We start from the raw sequence: 21,349 nt of genomic DNA on the forward strand, positions 1-21,349 counted from the left end.
AAAACCGAGTCCCTAGAACATCCTCCTCTTCATTGCCTTGATTCCACGATCACACTTTGCCTTTACCTGCACCACAAACACATATTGCAATGCATGAGTATTTTATAAACACTCAGTAAGGCAATCCTCCCATCTACTGGGCTATACACACAAGCAATAGAGTATCAATAACCAACACACAACAATCAACAAACGACAAATAACAAACCAGGACTCAGCATCGATCGACGCAACACATGCATCGACCGATGCCGAATGGGGAAGCATCGAAAGACACAGAAGCTGCATCGAACGATGCAAGTGTAACTTGCATCGAACGATGCAAGTGTAACTTGCATCGACCGATACCCAATCTGCATCGACCGACGCATGCTCGACGTACCACGAAAACCCTAGAGTTTTACGCACCGTCCTCGCACTTGCATCGACCGACGCAAGATATGCATCGATCGACGCAACGTCGAGCACCGTGATTTCCCCAAAGCTTCTCGCCGGATCTTCGTTCCTACAACCACAAAACTCGATCCCAAGCCACAAGAAAGCTTCCTAACGTCCATAGCAACGAACTAACAACACAAATCAAGCAGATTAAAGAGTTCTCTAGCTTAGATAAGCCATGGTCCTGCACTTACCTTTGCCAAGACGAATCTGAACCTAACACAAGGAAGAAAACGCTTCTAGGAAGCTCCTACAACGATCCCAGCTACAGATCTCTTCAGGAACAGCCTCAAAGCTCCAGAATTCTCAAGAACACTCAAGAACAGTTTTTCTCTCTTTCTCTTTTCTCAAAAACGGCCACACAACCACTAATGAGACAAAACTCGCATCTAAGGGTTTTCCTTAACCCAGAACGCAGTGTTTGACTTAAGTCAAAACGCACAGAATTGAACATGCATCGACCGATGCACCATCTGCATCGACCGATGCAACTCCCAAACCGGGATTCCGGTTCACGGATGTTACAGTTAATTCGGATCGTGTTTTACAAAGCGGATCAAGAATAAAAAGTCTTGGATCCAAACAAAATTGACCACAATTATATACAATAAAAGTCAAACAAAAAAATATACTCCCTCCGTTTCACAAAGAGTGTCATTCTGGAGATTTTTCTTTGTTTCACAAAGAGTGTCCCTTTACAATTCCAATGCATTATTTTATATTTCCAATGCATATTTTAATTAGATTTTCTAGTTTTACCCTTAATCTATAACTAAATTAACCTATTATATGAGGACATATATGTATATTTCAATGTTTTCTTAATTTGTGTGAAAAGTGTCAGAATGACACTCTTTGTGAAACATAGTGAGTATATTTTAGGGAACTAAAAACAAATCAGTATCGGTGATAATTAGTAACTTCCATAGCTAATAATAATATTATGGAGCATTAATCACAAATCTTAAATGACATATAATTCAATATAGAAAGCTATCCATATTTACATTCCAATTAAAAATGAATCATTAAGTTGATATCCTGAATGTTACCTTATCAAATGATATCAAATCAAATATCTAATCAACATTAAGTGGTTGCTAATTAGCAAGTTAAATACGACCACAATTTCAGTAAGTTAGCAAAATCGTTTTTATTTAGTAAATTAATGTGATACAAAACTCTACATGTTTCATATATTTTCTTGATTTAGTTTGAAAGATTTAAATTATCACATAACAAAATTTTAGCTACTTACCAAAATCTGTAGTTATCTTAGCTACTTACAAAAACGGGTATAAATTCAAAATTTTATATAAGTAAATATATTCAATTTGGTTATATATTTCGAGATATTTTCGGAAACATTGATTATCGATTTTAATGTTACATTGAGCTAATCTAATCTCTGTATAAAACGTGTCGAAGTATTTTGTTTCATTTATTCTCAATTTTTTTTTGAGCATCAATAGTTTGAGTTTTGAGTTTTCTGACTTTTATATTTCAATATCTTTTAGTCTTTCAGATTTGAAACTCTTCAAGAACATTTGAAAGATAAAAGTCCAGACTGTAAAACTTCTAAAATACGGTTGCTGTGACATAATCAAGTTGTTATAATCCATTTTATCTTATGATTCTTATTGTATAGTTACGGTTTTTCTTTATGTTAGTACATATATACATTAGCTATAAAAGTGTAGTTTTACTTAATGATTATATTGTTACACGTCGCCTATTGATAATAATCATATTAGTGTGAGTGATTTCTTCGATATATTTCCAAACATAATAAATTTTGCAGTGTTATAAGGTTCTGACATGGCTGGCTTAAGCATCTGATCAAGGTTTAAAGTAAAAATATAAATAATTCAGTGGTTCCTTCTCTTAGGTTTAATGAACCATGTTCTTTTTGAAATTTAGTTCTTTTTATTTGTAAAAGTCTTTTATTGATTATGAAGCTAATTTATGTTTAAATGTATTTTTACAGGGTTGGAAAATTCATGCGTAACTCTAGAAAATATATGTGAGCCCTTTTTGTTCGATTTTGAATTACTCTAATTTTTTTAATGTTTTTAGAATTTTACATCATGGTTAATGAAATACTAACTATTTAACAATTAAATGTTTTGTTTACCTTTCTGAAATTATATCTTAAGATTATCGTAGCTGTGAAAAATTGTAATGAAAATATTGTAATATCTTTCATTTAAGATCTAATACTATTCAATTGATATTCTTCATTTTTAAATGATTTTAATATATCTTTTTGCCATACATGATTTAATAATATTTACATGTTTATATATGTTTGCAGGGGGTAAAAAGAACAAATGTTGTTACTACATATGGTGTGAAAGAGAAAATATGAAAGATTAATTATCAAGGGACTTTAATCATGAAGAATATGTAATTATATATCAGATTTGTTTATCCATCCACACATATATATGTATATGTGTATACATATGTTTGGTTTTAAAAAGTCAAATGTTATTAATATATTTTCATAAAAAACTTGAATTGTAAATTCAAATTTTAGTTNATTATGAAGCTAATTTATGTTTAAATGTATTTTTACAGGGTTGGAAAATTCATGCGTAACTCTAGAAAATATATGTGAGCCCTTTTTGTTCGATTTTGAATTACTCTAATTTTTTTAATGTTTTTAGAATTTTACATCATGGTTAATGAAATACTAACTATTTAACAATTAAATGTTTTGTTTACCTTTCTGAAATTATATCTTAAGATTATCGTAGCTGTGAAAAATTGTAATGAAAATATTGTAATATCTTTCATTTAAGATCTAATACTATTCAATTGATATTCTTCATTTTTAAATGATTTTAATATATCTTTTTGCCATACATGATTTAATAATATTTACATGTTTATATATGTTTGCAGGGGGTAAAAAGAACAAATGTTGTTACTACATATGGTGTGAAAGAGAAAATATGAAAGATTAATTATCAAGGGACTTTAATCATGAAGAATATGTAATTATATATCAGATTTGTTTATCCATCCACACATATATATGTATATGTGTATACATATGTTTGGTTTTAAAAAGTCAAATGTTATTAATATATTTTCATAAAAAACTTGAATTGTAAATTCAAATTTTAGTTTGTTTTCATTTTATTTGGGTGCTATTTTAAACTGGGGCAATCAAACAAAATAAAACATATGGCTAGAATTGCCTACCAAAATGATAAAAATCAATAATATTCAATAAAATTTTGGAGAGATAATTATAAATATAAGTAACATAAGGAGATCAAATTTAATTCTACAATATTCTAACAGATCTGATTCTTCTTTTTGACAAAAACACATAGAATATTGTACTGGTATGATATGTTTACAAATCTGATAAATAACCTTAACTTTTTAAATCAATTCCGCACGTATGTGCGGGTCTGAATCTAGTTGTTTTTAATTTCTACATCACAAAAAAGTTGGTCACTCTACAAGACTTGCACGTTATGTCTGTAGTAAATAACCTTTATTGATCACTTGATAGATTACACAACAAGATTTTTAGAGAGTAGCTCATGTTTTGTAAGTTGTAACATATATATACTTCTAACTTCTAAGACCTGGAGAAATAATATAGAATACTACTCCATCCGTATAAACCTTTTATTTGTGTCATTAACAGCCACAATCAGTCAATCACTACGTAGGGGGGTGTATTCAAACCATGATTTTAGAGAATTTGATGGGATTTAGGAAATTTAGAATTTTGATAGATTTTAGTGAAGTTCATATGATTTTCTGTAAAATTCTTTCAAATCCCACCTAAAACCATGAGATTTGTATTTCTGTATTGTTAACTAAACAAATCCTCCAGAATCCTAAAAGTTATTAAAATCCTAATCCACAAAACTGTTTTGAATAACAGTGGATTTTAAAGTAGATTTTTAAATCATCAGTTCAATAACAAGAGATTTTAATGGATTTTAAAGTAGATTTTTAAATCATCAGTTCAATAACAGTGGATTTTAATAGACTTTTTAAAATCCATGATTGAATAACATAGAATTTGTAAATTTCATACAAATCACTTAAAATGTCAAGTTGAATATATCCTCCGTAGTGTTAGGCCAGCAGCAAAAAAAAAACAAGGTTAAATTCCCGGACAACACGTCTAAGATCTTCTCCATCGGGGGGTTCAAGGTGGAGTTTTGAGAAAAAAAAAAAAAAAAAAAAAAAAAAAAAAAAAAAAAAAAAAAAAAAAAANCTTCTTATATAGTAACCTCAATTTCCATATAAGAGTTGTGACGTGTCAGTTAATTGTTAGGTAAGCCGTTTAATTAAGAAATTTTTTTTTTGGTCGATTGATTTATTTTTCTTCCGATTCCTCGCTATCGAGAGTCTCTCTTTTTCTTCTTCAATCGACTAATCAGTTATACCTTATTCTAAATCTACCAAATTGAATCGATTATCAAATTAGTTTTGAGTTGTGGATCTCGGATTCAACTCTCCCTTCCTTGGATCTCGGATCGAAGGTCTCTAAATCTACAAAATCAAGTGGGTACGCGTCTTGTGAGTCTCAATTTCGTTTCTTAGTATAGGTTTATTTTCAATTTGTATTTCCTCTTAGTATAGGTTAACAATCTGTTTTCTCTTAGTATAGGTTTACAATTTGTTTCCTCTTGTTTTCCTCATAGTCTATAAAGAAAGAAAATGCATAATTGTGTCTGAATTGTGTCTCTGGTTTGCAGAAAGTTTTTTTTTTAAGAAAGAGATTGATATGAGTAAGAGTTTTGATGTTTACATTCTGTTTCCTTAGGGTTATTTTATGTTTGTTAGAAAATTAGGGTTCTTGGTCCATTTTTTTGGTAGAAGTTGTCTTTTTAATGTTTGATTAGGAGGAAGCAGTTGTTTGTGTTCTTCCAATTTTAAGTGATGCATTGTAATGAAATGCGTTGTTAGTGTTTCTGTTGATCAAGGGCAGTGTTAATTTATTGAATTGTTGCTAGGTGAAGGAGCTTGATTATTCCAAATCAGGGCTTAAGCTGTATCGATTCAATGGGTCTCCTCCCTTGGATCGTTTGGTAAACTGGTCAGAATCCCGAGTGTTTTCTCTCTCACAGGATACTTACAAGGTAGGTTTAAGATTCTCTGTATTACAATATGTTTTAAGTCAGAATCTATTATAGTGTCTTTGGTATAGTTCTTTAATTGTGTTTTTTGTTTGTTTTAAATGTCCTTCTGCTGCTTGAATATCGGATGCAGAGGTGAATAACCAGACCGCTTATGCTCAGGTTTTGCTTAGCTCTGTTGCAGACAAGGCTTAACAAACTGGTAGAGACTTTCACACCTCTTGCTCCTTTTTCTGCATAGTTGAAGCTCTGCTGCAGTCTATCCAGGCTCTGGAACTGCATCAGAGCCTGGGTAGACTGCAGCAGAGCGTCAACTATGCAGAACAAGGAGCAAGAGGTGTGAAAGTCTCTACCAGTTTGTTAAGCCTTGTCTGCAACAGAGCTAAGCAAAACCTGAGCATAAGTGGTCTGGTTATTCACCTCTGCATCTGATATACAAGCAGCAGAAGGACATTTAAAACAAACAAAAAATACAATTAAAGAACTATACCAAAGACACTATAATAGATTCTGACTTAAAACATATTGTAGTACACAGAATTTTAAACCTACCTTGTAAGTATCCTGTGAGAGATAAAACACTCGGGATTCTGACCAGTTTACCAAACGATCCACGGGAGAAGACCCATTGAATCAATACAGTTTAAGCCCTGATTTGGAATAATCAAGCTCTTTCACCTAGCAACAATTCAATAAATTAACACTGCCCTTGATAATCAGAAACACTAATAATGCATTTCATTACAATGCATCACTTTAAATTGGAAGAACACAAACAGCTGCTTCCTCCTAATCAAACATTAAAAAGTCAGCTTCTACCAAAAAAATGGACCAAGAAACCTAATTTTCTAACAAACATAAAATAACCCTAAGGAAACAGATTGTAAAAATCAAAACTCTTACTCATATCAATCTCTTTCTTAAAAAAAAACTTTCTGCAAACTAGAGACACAATTCAGACACAATTCTGCATTTTCTTTCTTTATAGACTATGAGTAAAACAAGAGGAAACAGATTGTAAACCTATACTAAGAGGAAACAGATTGTAAACCTATACTAAGAGGAAATACAAATTGAAAATAAACCTATACTAAGAAACGAAATTGAGACTCACAAGACGCGTACCCACTTGATTTTGTAGATTTAGAGACCTTCGATCCGAGATCCAAGGAAGGGAGAGTTGAATCCGAGATCCACAACTCAAAACCAGCGCCGGCGCAATCAATGGAGTGTCCCGGTGTGATCATAAAAAAGGCCCTTTTTTTACTAAATAATCGGACAAAAAAGGTAAATTTTGTCAAAAACAAAAAAGGAAGTAAAATACATTTTAAGTGAATAATGCCATCATGTTTATATGATCTGAAGCAAACTCATCAATTAAACTTTCTACATCTAGTTCATCCAAAAAATCATTCTCGATTGCTATCAAAGCTAGTCCGTTCAATCTCTCTTGCAACATGGATATCCTCAAATATAACTTCAATAGCTTGAGTTTAGAGAAACTCCTTTCTGCAGAAGCAACAGTAACTGGAACTGTTAGTAAAATCCTATATGCAATTGTAGTATATGAAAACTATCAAATAGTATAATATAATTCAATACATCATTTGCTCCCATATTTTCATTTGGCAAAAGCTCCTTAAGATATTTTAGCTCAATAAAAAGTTCATCTCCATTAATGTCTATTAAATCACCACTTTTCAAACTATTTTCTAAAAAACTACAACCAGACTTCAGATTCACATCATCACACAATTTCAATCTAGTAGAATCAAACAAAAAACCAAATATATGTTCATACGATTGATATTCTCAAACCTCTTATCAAATGAACTAATAGCATGATCTATGATGTACAAAAAATATTCAATTCTAAATGTTTCTTCTACAGAAAATATTGTCTCATTACCAATAAATTCATCATATTTTCTTTTTCTACGGATAACTCTTCTTTGAATAAATACAGGTTCAATACCAACTTCATTAGCAATTTCCTTAGCTTTTGTCATAGCATTAAGAAATCCACTTTCTCTATATTTTTTAAAATAAGAAAGTAATCCACTTACCTCTTTCATTGCAACATCAATTTGCATATCTTTTGATTGTAACTTTTTACTAACAATATTCACCACATGCAATATGTCAAACCAAATAATAGTTGATAACAAAAATTTAAAACTACTAAGCTCATTCATTGCTAAAGATTTAGATTCACTTTGAATCATTGGGTCATTGTCACTTTCGGCCACTTCAAGTAAAGCTTCTCTTACATCTACAATTTGAAATCTTATTGCTTTAATACTTTCAACACGACTTTCCCATCATGTTGTTGATAATTGCTTAAGCGTTAACCCTTTCACATTCTTTTTCAAAATATCCCACCTCTTTACTGAATTAGCAAACAAAGAATATAAGCGTTGCACTACTCCAAAAAAATCTTTTACCTTCACAGAATTATTTCCAATATTACACAAAACCAAATTAAGACTATGACAAGCACAGGGCCGGTCCAATAATATTGGCGGCCCAAAGCAAGAAAAAATGTGGCATTTTCTTACATTTCAAAAAAAAAATAAAAACTAAAATCCTTTCAAAAAAATAAAGGAAAACATACAATAACTATATATAAATAACAAAAATATAAAAAATAAATGTAATAACTCAAAAAAGGAAAACAAAAAAAGTTGATGTGACCCATATTTATAGTATACTTATGATGTGGACTTTAAATATTTTGGTTTAAAGCCCATTAGATAAACAAAAATGTGGCCTTAAAATCACCAAAAAAATGTGGCCCTAAGCCTTGGTTTAGCCCGCCTATCCTATGGGCCGAGCCTGGACAAGTACATGGTGTATAAAAAGCTCTAGGATTTATATCCAAAAGCCTTTTTTGTACACCTTGTTTGCTTCCTTTCATATAAGATCTATTATCATAACCTTGACCTCTTAGATTATCTATATCTAGACCTAAAGATTGTAATACATCTTTTAACACTACTCCAAAAAGATTGCTTAGAACAGAGAATTGATTGGAGAAGAAGGATAAAGCAATCAATACAGGAAATTTTCAGGATAACGGAAAATCAGTGGAAAACTCATGAACATATTGAACTCGATTTATAAAGACTCAAATTGGAAATTTCTAACGGCTAGTAAGAGAAAGATAAACGATTTACCCATCGGATAATTAAGAGCACCTGATTAAGAGGAAAATAAAGCTGCATCGACATATTTTGGGACTGTCGGAACTGAGAAGGAGGTGAGACAGCGTGAGATCGGATCAAAAGAGGAAATGAAGCAACAAGAGTTAGTTTTAGGTTTAGTGTTATATCATTGGGCCTTAAATTTATTGGGTCTTAATTTTTTTGGTCTCAGTGCAAATGCACTTGTTGCACTGGTCAATCGCCGGACTTGCTCAAAACTAATTTGATAATCGGTTCAATTTGGTAGATTTAGAATAAGGTATAACTGATTAGCCGATTGAAGAAGAAGAAGAGAGAGACTCTCGAGAGAGAAGAAGCAGAAGAAAAATAAATCAATTGACCAAAAAAAAAAATCTCAATTAAACGGCTTACCCAACAACTAACTGACATGTCACAGCTCTTATATGGAAATTGAGATTACTATACAAGAGGAGCTCTTGTTTTTTTTCATTTTCTGATTTTTTTTTTTTTTCTTTTAAAACTCCACCTTAAACCCCTCGATGCGGAAGGTCTAAGATCCTTGAGGTACTAAAGAAGATACAATCTTAAAGTTTACATCCACCAAAGTGTACATTAAAAAACATAATTGTGTCGGCCTTAATTTTAGTCGTCACATGTAATTTATCGTCAGTTTTAACTAAGTCTTTGTATGTTAGCCTGTCGGGTTGGCTTTAGTCGTAATTAGACCAAAAATGTTTTCTTCTTATGATTCCAACCAAGAATGTTTTCGCCTTTTGGAATTTAAGTTCCAAATATTTAGAATGAAAAAAAAAAATCGTTTTGTTTAATTCGAACACATTAAATGCGCATCAATGATGGGTCCATATCATCTAGGTCGCTCTTTTCGACTAATTCAAGCTTTGGCTACGTACATTTTAATTAGTATATCGAACAATTTTGTATATTTTATGTTTAGTGCTACATATTATGAATCTCTTTATCTAATGTTTTTATTCAACTCGGATCTTTCGTAAGCTAAGTTTAGTTTGTGTAGATATGCTTTATCTCCCTCGTGTAAAAGTACTTAGAAATAAGAAATCACCCTAAGAAATAAGAAACATGTCAGTAAAAAGTTTGAAATGGTACCTATTGTAGGAGAGAGAAGAACACTCGAAACAATTGTGAAAATAAAAGCAAGCATCACCATATCCTCAGTCCTATCTAATGTCTCCGTTTAGGGTCTTGCTTGATCTTGTTGGATTGGAACCAATGAGCTCTAAGGGTAAATATTTTATAAGATTACAATCTGAAAAGAAAAATGGAAAAAAAAATGTAGACACGCAGAAAAACAAAATAGAAGATAAGAGAGGTTCACACTGGCCACAGCCCCACACTTATGTATAGTATACGTGTATAGTTCCATCGATTACTGCTTATGGCTTCTAATTTCAGCATTACACAAAAGTTTGTTATTTGCAAAATCTAAAGGTTTTTAGTAGATGGACTTTATCACTTCATACATATTCACAAAATGATTTTAAATAGTTCTCTTGTTTTTGAACCATCCTTTAAAAGATTTGGAGAGCTCCATCTTTATGATTTTTTGTGTCATCAACGGCTACATATGATATAACACATGCATATAGAGAATTTCATTTAGTTTGTATAGTGTTTTTTTTTTTTTTGAACAACCATAGTTTGTATAGTGTATGCCAAGTAATTAATACGGAAACAGTCACATGTTTAATCAAAGGATTATATATGTGTCTAGGACATACTCAATCCAACCATAAGCCTTATAGATTGTAGTACATTAGTATTATCACCGTATCATGACCTGGTAGATAGATTCCTTATCCAATGACACAGAGAACACCTAAAACCGAGTCTCATAAATTCCAAATCAAACCAAGTCTCATTCGATAGTTTGAATAGGAAACCCAAATCAAGAAAAATAGTATGATTCTGAAGTACAAACTCCTAAATCACCTTAGAACCCTGTGGAACTAAAGGATTCCAACAAATTTTAGTGTTAAGTTATATCACCCACAAAAGGGTATTTGAGTCGAGACATTGAGGGTCATTCAGCTGATTTAATCTTAAATTTTACATCCCCCAGAGTACAGAAAAAAAAAAAGAGAAGCTTTCTGTAAATTAGTAGTCTCCTCTTTTGGTTGTATCCCAGTAAGAGATAAGCACTAAACCGCCATTTTCATCTCTATCTTCTTGTGAGGATCATATCCTATGAGGTCAAAGTCAGCAGCGACAAAAGAATCAATTTGCTTCTTCTCTGGGTTTATCTTCAAAACCTGCAGTAATAAAGGCCATGGCAGAATATAAAAACATAGTAAGGATAGATGAAAAATACATTCGTATGTAATGATCGATGCTAGCTATACTTACTGGAAAAGGTTTTGGTGGATTCTGAAGTTGCTCTTGCAGAGCCCTCACATGAGTTCTGTACACATGAGCATCCCCTATAACATGGATAAAATCACCAGGAACAAGATTGCACACGCGAGCGAGCATGCAAGTAAGAAGAGAGTAGGACGCAATGTTAAAGGGCACACCAAGGCCCATGTCTGCTGAACGCTGATACATTTGACACGAGAGTTCCCCTTCTGCCACATAGAACTACAAAGAAAAGAGTAATAAAAAAAAATCAAACTCATTGTAACGAAACAAAGGTATTAGACAATAAGGTAGAATTACCTGTGCAAACATATGGCATGGAGGAAGTGCCATCATCTTGAGATCAGAAGGATTCCAAGCTGACATTATGATACGTCGATCATCAGGATTGTTCTTGATTTTGTCAATTATATCTAAGAGTTGATCAAATCCTTGACCGGTATAATCAGCATGCATATCTGTGTACCTGAAAAACAAGAGAGATATGTTTCACCAAAACAAATCCAGCCAAATAGAAGAAAAGCCAAAATATGCATAAAATTGTTACTGACTTAGCACCAAAGTGTCTCCATTGAAATCCATATACAGGTCCAAGGTCGCCTTCCTCTCTCTCTTTCAGACCGAGACTGAAATTATGGTAGATAAATAAGCAAGAAGGCCATCAACATCAAATTTTCATTTACCCAAAGGATAATGCCGGTTAAAAATCTTACCCATCAAGATACTCTCTGGACGCATTCCCATCCCATATATGGATACCTTTCTCCTGAAGGACCTGCCCATGTATAAAGCCTATCAGAGAACTACCTAATTCACTTGCATAGTTTTAGAGCACAGCAGAGACACACTGGCTTAATCACAGAGAAAGAATATCTCTTTTTTACCTTTGCACTGGTTGAACCGCTTATAAACCATAAAAGTTCCTCAACAACACCTCTCCAGAAAACTCTCTACACAAAAGATGCAAAGAGAGCGTGACTTTGAGTATGAGATAGTGTAGATGTGCAACTGCCACCAAATTAATACCACCAAATACAACAGAAGACAAAGTGAGCATACCTTTGTTGTCAGAAGTGGAAAACTTCTGCGTAAATTGAATTTCATCTGTGTTCCAAGAAAATGTGAGATCATTTAACCTTACTACCAGAAAATTTGAACACAAAGAAAGGTTTTTCACATCACCTGGCAACCAAATTTTGATAATGTACCAGTCCCGGTCCTATCATTCTTTACGTTGCCATTAGAGATGATATCTTGAACCATATTCAAATACAAGAACTCCTCATGCTGATCAAAAACCATCTTAGGAAGAAATGAAAACTTCTTCCCATCAAACTGAAGAGACTGTGAGTCATTTCTTTCATCAGAGGATTCATCAGCAGAACTTTTCACACGAACAAAACTCGTGAAACAAAACCTCAGTCCATTTTCAGCAACAGGAAACGACGAATACCAAGGCTGATAAACAGAAGTATCAATCCCAGGTATAAACGTATCACAGTCAATACTAGTATCAATCTCAGTTAAATGGATCGCATCACAACTAGGCCTGTTCAATGCTTCCCTACATAAAAATACAACCCAATCAAACAGTTAGTTGCAACAACTAGGACTGAGAGAATCCAGCAAAAAGGGGATGAGAAGAGACATCAACACATTACCTCAATATGTCACCACCTCCTATAACAAACACCCTCTCAATAGACAAACAATACGGCGGTAAAGCTAACAAATCAAGAGCAGAATCTACACTACTGCAAGTGACAACATTCTCAGTATTGGCAATATCAAACCCACCAGAGCGAGTCAGAACAACGTTAAGGCGACCCGAAAGCGGCCTATGCTTAGTTGGAATAGACTCCCAAGTCTTTCTACCCATCACAACAGCATTTTTCTTAGAGGAGTCAGACGTAGTTAGAGTGATGTCCTTGAAGAACTTGAGATCCGTAGGCAAATTCCATGGCAATTTACCATCTTTACCAATACCCATTTCTTTAGTCGCAGCAACCACAACTTGGTAAGTCCTTTGAGGCTCTGTAGCAGCCATAACGGTGGTGTCGTTGGGAACGAGAGTCGTTGTTTCCATGGTCGAAATCGAAACCTTTGCAATAGATGATGATGACGAATTGCGAAAGAGATTACAAAGCCGTCTTTGGGAATAAGACAGCAGAGACTGAGAGATAAATCATAACACACAAGAATCAGATTCGTACCAAAACAATTCAGGAATCGAAATTTTCAACAAAGTAAGCAAAAAAAAGGGTATGGAGTACTGACCGATTTAAAGGCGAAAGGGAGAATCTTTGAGGGATTGAGCAAATACCCAGAAGAGATCGGAGAAGAAAAGACGAAACCAGAATAAAGTTGGTAAAGGTTTACATTTTTTTTTTTTTTTTTTTTTTTGTTTNTGGGTTTTGGTTGAAAAGGACAGGAGAAGAGAGAGAGAGAGGATAAGCGGGAGAGAATAGAGGGAAACGCCGATTCGTAAAACGCTCAATGTAGGTCGTGTCTCCAATAAGGGCGTGTGTGTATCAGTGTGTATGTAAAGGATTAACAATTAAAAACATTATTTCTTTTTGTCAAAATTTGTATACTATATAGTAGTATATACTGATTTTATAACATCTTGAGATATTTTCATAATTATTTCTTATAAATTAAATAGATATATTTAAAATAAAACTAAGAGAGCATTTGATAAAATGAGTTTCGATTTGATAACATTAAGGTAGGATTTCTTCTTATAAATTTTATCGTTTTTTGTCAAATAAGCTTTTGTTAACTTAAAACCTCAAAGAGGAGAATTCATACAAAGGTAAATTTAAAGAATTACAAAGCTTAACAAGGTTAAAAGACATAAATAGATAATAGCTCCATGAGTTTTCCAAGTAAGTGCAAATCATTGGGAGGCCGAGGCTAACAAGGCTTGAAAGATCTGTTGGGACTATGGTGGAAGCGCCTTTGGAGACATGTTCTGTGGCGTCCTTGATCAATAAGTGATCGGTAATGGCTCTTGCAAAATATGCATCAGAGCGTTGACAAAATGTGGTACAACGGGGACTTGAAGGATGGGGTTCTCGCCAACAAGAGAATATTCATGACCAATTGGTCACGGATTGATACATGTTCTGGCTCAAATATGACAGTAGACGAAGCTATTGGGAGTTGTAAATAAAATGTGCAAAAACGTAACAAAGCAGGTGGGTCCTCCCTCACATGAAGCTCTCGGCCATGGAGGTTAAGAAGTCCCACATAAAGCTTGTAGCCGATAGTACATTGTGGAAGAGAGACAAACTCGGGCTTACATCCTAATGGCGGTTGATGGGGATTGGGAGACTAGGTTGTTCTATGGTTGAACCTAGGAGGAATCAAGCAAAGCCATAGAGGTTAAGGTGGAAGCTTTTACCGACACAATCTCGCTCAGTTCCAATGTCAAAACAAAGCTCTCTACTAACCTCAACCAAGTAGAACACATGGTGAGCGGGTATGGACCCAAGGGGAAAGGAGGTGAAGGGATTGACTTCGAGGGAGACCGGTAAGAGAGGCGGAAAGCAAGGCGCGCAGGGCGCCCTAAGGACTCATATTTATCACCGAAAGGTTGGGGCTCAAGAGAATCACCTAGGCAAGACGACCCACCGATTGAGCTGAGGGGGCGAAGGGGAGATGAAGCTGTCGCATGTCCGGAGTAGCTTGGCGAACTATCGAACCTCCGGTGGATTCACAATCAGTCCAGATCAAGGTTTTGTAACAGAGGAGAGGATGGTGGTGACAGAACAGCGGCACCGAGGTTTCTCGGGGGTTGTGCCATGGAAAGCAGCGGCTAGGGCGAACTCCACATGTATATATTAGGGGTCAAATTTTATCTAATAATCAAAATCTATATAATTTTTTTTTTGTGGAGGTCCATAAGCATATTTTTAACTATTTTCTGATTTTTCTTCTAAAAGTACATGTTGGTTTTTTTTTTTTTGTAAATTAATCACGCTAACCCTCTGCCTCCGCCACTGATCCAAAGTTGATCAATCTATACTATTAAAAGGGAAGCATTATTTATAAGGTAAAATGAATCCTGAAATATATGACATAAAATGACTCTGAATAAAATAAAAAGCATACAATACAAGAGAGACATTAAAGTAAATTTGATAATAAAAATGCACGGATCCTATATGCCCTGGATTAATTCTGTTCGGATCATGTATTAACTGTTCAAAGTTATTTTTCATACTCTCGTATCCAAACAGAATCGAAACAAGCATCTGCAATAAAATTCAAAAAGAGTAAATAGTTTTGCGTAAACAATTTAAGGAAACAATAATTTCGATATTTATGTATATGATCAAAATCTATATAATTTTTTTTTGTGGAGGTCCATAAGCATATTTTTAACTATTTTCTGATTTTTCTTCTAAAAGTACATGTTGGTTTTTTTTTTTTTTTGTAAATTAATGGGGGTCAATTGACCCCACGCTAACCCTCTGACTCCGCCACTGATCCAAAGTTGATCAATGTTTTAATAATACTTCTACATTAAGTAAACACAGTTTATAACTATAATTATCATCTTTTTTGTTTTAATTTCAACATATAATCTATAGTATAGATATTACCAATGTAATAACTCTATTCTTAGACAACCAATGATGAAATTGATTTTTAATTTAAATTTTGGTTAAAATTTTCTTTTAGTTTTTGCCAATGTTTTTTTTTTATTATTATCAAAAATTATATAGAATAGTTATATGATATTGATAGAGTTGTGCTTATAAGAATTATCATTAAAATTATCGAAAACAACATAATTATATAGGTTTTAAATAATATTTTATATAAGCACCTTCATCAATGATTTTTTTCCAAATCGTTCATACTTAATCGCTTGACAATTACCAATTATTTAGGAGCTCTAAATAACCAGTGAACCGTGATAATTAATAATAATATATACAATAATAATAATCTGAAAAAATGTCACTAATGGTTTGTTGATATGAGAAACAACAACTAAATGTATTCGAATGAGAAAGAGGATCTGGGCAGACTTTCAGTTGAAATCGATATGAACAAAGAAGAATGACGAACTGGATTTATATTGATTTCGCTTAATGTGCTTAGTGAAAGTTACATGTGTCCCTTTTCCTTACGAACTTCGAATATTTAAACTAAACGAACTCTAACTTCTCCCGAATCTTTTCCTACGATCTCGCCCATAATCTCTCGACTTTATCCCCGGTTTGACTCAGAGTCTCAATCGAATTCTCTTCCTGGGCTCGCGTTAGGCCCATTAACAGGATTAACTTTCACTCCATGTCGGGCTTTCCTACGGCCTTTAAGTCGTCGAAACCCAACACCAACACGGTTGCGTTTTTTGTCGTCAATTTTTCTAAAATAATTTTTTTTCAACCAAACATTCATTAAAAGGAAAATCTAGTGTTGGTTGTCCAAACCGGAGAGAAAAAGTTTATAAATCAAATTTCTAAGAGAAGAAATCTCGCATATCGAGCGAGATAATCCCTTTCAAATTTGACACATGTGGAATCCTAGACAGGGTAAGAATGGGAAGGAAGCCTTGAGCAAACTGAAGTCATCCAAGAGGTTAGAAAACACCGGTCAATCTTCAGGATTCCACACCATCGCGAGAAGTTCCACACAATCTGTTTCGAAACTCTAGCAGGTCAAACCTTCATAAAGGATACACTCCATAGCCTACAACAAAGCTTCAAACTCCAAATGAAGGGGGGAAGGGCTCTAACGAATAACTTTTCTCCTAAGAATAAGGTCTAGTCATCAGTGTTACATCACCACCAACCCAAACCTGAATTCACGTCTGCAACTTTCTAAGATCCATCAATCTGACAACCATGTAAATGATCATGGACAACCCTTAATATAGAGGGTTCCGACAAATTCTCCGAGAAGAAGTGCCCCTCATCCCATAATAATTTGTCGCACAAAGCCTAATCAATGATATCTGATGGCTCTACCTCTACCTCTTGAAAAATATTTTTGTTTCTATCTTTCCAGAGCGATCATAAAATCTATAGTAGCTGAAAATGTTTTTTCAAATCACCCTGGTGAGATGCCACCCTCCAATAAAACCCAAATAAAATAATTATCATCTCTTTATAATAACTTTTATTTTTATTTTAAAAAAACTCGAACTAAATAAATTCTATCTACAGTCGCATATTTTTGTCGCAGCATTTCGTAAAATAATTTGTATTTTTAGTTTTGAAAAACATAAAAAATGTCATCTATAGTTGTGCTTTTGTTAAACCAATTCGCTGGCATATTTTTGTCTAACTGGCGTCTTTCTTTTTTTGAAAAATAGAAAATATCATATATAGCCAACCATATCTTTTCGTTGTAACTTTTTATAAAATAATTTCTTTTTTTATAAAATGGCTTCTATACTTGCGTTTACAAAGTTATATCTGTTTATTTCAAGTTGTATATCTTTTGCAAATAATTTTGTCTACTCATTCATATGTTCAAATTTTTGTACGTTTTAGAAGTTTTCGATTGCTCCGAGTAACTTTTTGTACGTCCATTTGAAATAATATGATGTGGATATTAATATAGTTATATAGTTACTGGAGCAAAAGTCTCATAAAAATTTAGACAGTCACTAGCCTTATTTCACACACATAGAAGCAAGTTGTCTTCGGATGCTGACAATGGCTCAAGATCAAAAATGACATATTTAATTATCCAAAGGATCTCAAAAATCCTATTCGAAAAATGTGATTCATTTTTTCACAATTTAAAAAAAAAAAACTGTTTTTTTTTTTCAAAATCCATTTAACTTTGACTCAGAAGTTTACTACTAAATACGGTTTAGTCTCAGTAATCTATAGGAAATAATGTGAAATGTGGGAGAAGATCCATATATAACAGGGGTGGCCACAGATCATATACTCTGAAATTTTGGGAACCATATTTCGGATATGTGAAGTAATTTGGAGATGAATTTGCTAATATCGGCAGGTCTGAAGATCTGCATAAATAATTAAAAAATAATAATTCTTAAAATAATTCCTTATTTATATATTTAAAAAAAAAATATTTAATAAATTTTCATGTGAAATACCTCAAATTACTTTATGAAAAATATTTTAAGACATATTTATCTGTTCATTTTCAAACATTGTCACCAAAATTATATGTATATAGCTTATTTCGATATTATTTTTAAAAAAATATACTATCTATTTTAAACACACATATAACTTTTACAAAACCAAATCCATATCGGATTCAAGTACCCTGCATGACCTTTGAATTTAAATAATTGGATCTGGATTAGAAAGCTCCGAATACTCTATTTTTTAGATGGATCTAGTCAGCTCTTGGATCTCAGATATTTTGCACATTCTTAATACTACTATATAGCATTTAATTTGGTTGTAAAGTAAGTTTAATTATGTAAGTGTAAGTGGTGGGTTGCACTTAGTCCAAATTGGCGTCATACACTTTACAATTATTTAGCATTTACTGTCCAGCTATGCTTCGATTTTCATAAATTTTAATATTATATCGCACACATGTCCATGTCCATTTCCATACATTAAGAAAATGAACCAATTGTAAAAACGAAAAAATCTTTTGGACCTAATCAATAGCTTGTTAGAAAGAACATATCAAGTAATTTTTTACATGTCTTGATTAGTTTCAGATGATCCTCGCCATTACCATCTTCCACCTTCCCCCCTCAAGCACACATCCCCAATAAGGTAAGAACAAGAAAAAATATATTTTCTAAATCTTGATTAATTCTTATTTTGGATTCTCTTTTTCTTGATCTGTCACCATCTACCCTTCTCCGGGATCAATATGATGAACTTCATTGTGCGATTGGGTGTTTCATTACACAATTGTATGAATAATCTGGCCAATACTTATTTGGAACAATCTTAATCGTCTTGTAGGTGTTTCATCAAAACCATGGCTGACACCAAACAAGGTTATAGAAGTCAACAATGCATTTGCCTTGTCAATAATACAATTTTTTTTTGTTTGTCCTGTCTAAATGTTAATGCAAAATAATCATGTGCGGTTTAGATTTGGAGACTTCAGAGGATGGGAGGAAGATAGTGAAGATGGGCTCGCTTAAAAAAAAAGCGATAAGTGCATCAAACAGATTCAAGAACTCGTTCAAGAAGAAGACTCGGAGGAGCAGCAGCAGAATCGTGTCCGTTGACAACATCAACGCAGAGGATCGTCAGTCTCTTGACGCGTTCCGTGAAGTTCTTGCCTACGACGACCTTTTACCCTCCAAACATGACGATCTTCATATGATGCTCAGGTTATTCATTTTTTCCTTGGTTATTCCAATTAGGCCAAATATTGCGATGTGTTATGAATAATATAGTTGACGCATGAAGTCAACTAATATATGGTTTTCAAGTCAATAGTTTAACGAAAAAAACTAACACATTAATATTGTTCGATATTTTGTTATAGTGAATCTAAAATTGTTAGCCAAATGCAAGATCAGCAGTTTTAATTACTCAAATATACCGAAATAATGACATTTTTATTAGGTTAAGTTTAATATCACATTTTAATTAGGATTTTTTTATTACTCATTCTGTCTTTCATTGCCAATAATTTTTGTAATTTTATGATTATTGGGACAGTTATCTTAATTACGGATCTTTTGATCTTTTGATAGATACTTAAAGGCGAGAAAATTTGACATTGAGAAAGCAAAGCAAATGTGGAGTGACATGCTTCAATGGAGGAAGGATTTCGGAGCCGACACGATCATTGAAGTAAATCTTTTTTTTTTTTTCCCAAAATCTTGGAACATCTCATACCGAGTAAATATTATAAAAATACTTTTCAATTAACAATTTTCTGTTTGGTTTGTCTTCTCTGATAATGAAGGATTTTGAGTTTGAAGAGATCGATGAAGTACTCAAGCATTATCCTCAAGGCTATCATGGAGTGGACAAAGAAGGCAGACCGGTTTACATTGAGAGGTTAGGCCAAATCGACGCAAACAAGCTATTGCAAGTGACTACGATGGACCGGTACGAGAGATACCATGTGAAAGAGTTTGAGAAGATGTTCAAGATCAAGTTCCCTTCTTGCTCAGCCGCAGCCAATAAGCACATTGATCAAAGCACGACCATTTTTGATGTGCAAGGCGTGGTTAGTTACATTTTTATGTTGTTTCTTCTTTTGAAATGCGAAAGGTGGTTTGAATATTTAAAAGCATGTTGCATTTTTTTCAAATATTAGGGACTTAAGAACTTCAACAAATCCGCGAGAGAACTTCTTCAACGCCTTCTCAAGATCGATAACGACAACTATCCTGAGGTAGCTATTCACAAATGGACTTGTCAATTTTGAAGTGTTAACAAAAGTTCTAAATAATTTTTTCTTGGTAGACTCTTCACAGAATGTTTATCATCAATGCGGGTCCTGGATTCCGGCTCTTGTGGGGGCCAGTTAAATCTTTTCTTGATCCAAAGACGACATCAAAGATTCATGTTCTTGGGAACAAATACCAGAGCAAATTACTTGAAGCCATTGACGCTAGGTAAGATTACTACTCTTTAACTCATTTAATTATATATCGATTTTTTTCTTCTTTATTAGGTATCATCCTACAAATACAATACTTATTGCTCAAAAGTCCTCGTTGTACTCCTTTGATGTGTTAGCGAGTTGCCACATTTCTTTGGCGGCCGTTGCACTTGTGAAGGTAAAGGAGGCTGTATGCGATCTGATAAAGGCCCGTGGAATGATCCTGAGCTTCTTAAGGTTAACTTTGAGCTTAATTAACATTTTCTATTCTATATTAAGCCTGTTTTGAGTCTCTTACTAAACACAAGTGTTTTCTTATGGGAAGTAGATGGATAAGACCCCCGAAGCTAGGTTCTCGACTATTTCAGAGGAGGAAGATAAGCTTGTAGTAGAAGGGACAACAATATCAATGGTCTTTGAAGTAAGCTAAGAACTTTGTCAACAATACAAAAAGCCTTCGTGTTCTTTTCTTTCTACTTATAATTCTCATAAAATATGGATCTAAGACTCTTCTATACATCAAATTCGTAGCCTCTAGAGAGAAACAAGATGAAAACCATCGAAGAGAATGTGTGTGAGAAACACATTGACAAGTTCATGGCAGTGTCTTTGCCTCCAAAACCTCATTTAAGGACCCCAAAAAGAGGTACATTTATATATATATATATATATATATATATATATATATATATATATATATATATATAC

The 21,349-nt window shown here is 33.4% G+C and overlaps 2 protein-coding genes across 2 annotated transcripts in view; one reads left to right on the forward strand and one right to left on the reverse strand.

Annotated features, from left to right (window-relative positions):
- On the reverse strand, positions 10,592-13,566 carry LOC104747430 (bifunctional dihydrofolate reductase-thymidylate synthase 1-like). Its single transcript, XM_010469058.2, has 10 exons — positions 13,385-13,566; positions 12,769-13,280; positions 12,290-12,671; positions 12,167-12,211; positions 11,992-12,057; positions 11,821-11,882; positions 11,659-11,733; positions 11,408-11,573; positions 11,099-11,329; positions 10,592-11,004 (listed from the first exon to the last, which is right to left on the reverse strand). Exons 2-10 carry the CDS (start codon positions 13,191-13,193, stop codon positions 10,894-10,896), a joined length of 1,563 nt encoding a protein of 520 aa, XP_010467360.1. The 5' UTR covers positions 13,194-13,280; positions 13,385-13,566; the 3' UTR covers positions 10,592-10,893.
- The window catches only part of LOC104747431 (phosphatidylinositol/phosphatidylcholine transfer protein SFH7-like), a 4,021-nt gene continuing 1,345 nt past the window's right edge, over positions 18,674-21,349 (forward strand). Inside the window, exons 1-10 of the mRNA XM_010469059.2 lie at positions 18,674-18,840; positions 19,036-19,070; positions 19,169-19,412; positions 19,782-19,881; positions 19,997-20,263; positions 20,354-20,431; positions 20,503-20,654; positions 20,779-20,878; positions 20,970-21,062; positions 21,173-21,287. Of these exons, the coding sequence (XP_010467361.1) occupies positions 19,052-19,070; positions 19,169-19,412; positions 19,782-19,881; positions 19,997-20,263; positions 20,354-20,431; positions 20,503-20,654; positions 20,779-20,878; positions 20,970-21,062; positions 21,173-21,287 (1,168 nt within the window). The 5' untranslated portion in view covers positions 18,674-18,840; positions 19,036-19,051. The remainder of the gene's footprint in view (positions 18,841-19,035; positions 19,071-19,168; positions 19,413-19,781; positions 19,882-19,996; positions 20,264-20,353; positions 20,432-20,502; positions 20,655-20,778; positions 20,879-20,969; positions 21,063-21,172; positions 21,288-21,349) is intronic.

The sequence above is a fragment of the Camelina sativa genome, chromosome 15, assembly GCF_000633955.1.
Source record: "Camelina sativa cultivar DH55 chromosome 15, Cs, whole genome shotgun sequence".
NCBI classification, from domain to species: Eukaryota; Viridiplantae; Streptophyta; class Magnoliopsida; order Brassicales; family Brassicaceae; genus Camelina; species Camelina sativa.

Coding starts and splice junctions, on each gene's coding strand:
- LOC104747430 (XM_010469058.2), bottom strand. CDS start 13,193: ATGGAAACAACGACTCTCGTTCCCAACGACACCACCGTTATGGCTGCT. Junction 12,058..12,166: donor TTCCACTTCTGACAACAAAG/GTATGCTCACTT, acceptor TCTTTTGTGTAG/AGAGTTTTCTGGAGAGGTGT. Junction 11,330..11,407: donor CATGCCATATGTTTGCACAG/GTAATTCTACCT, acceptor TTTTCTTTGTAG/TTCTATGTGGCAGAAGGGGA.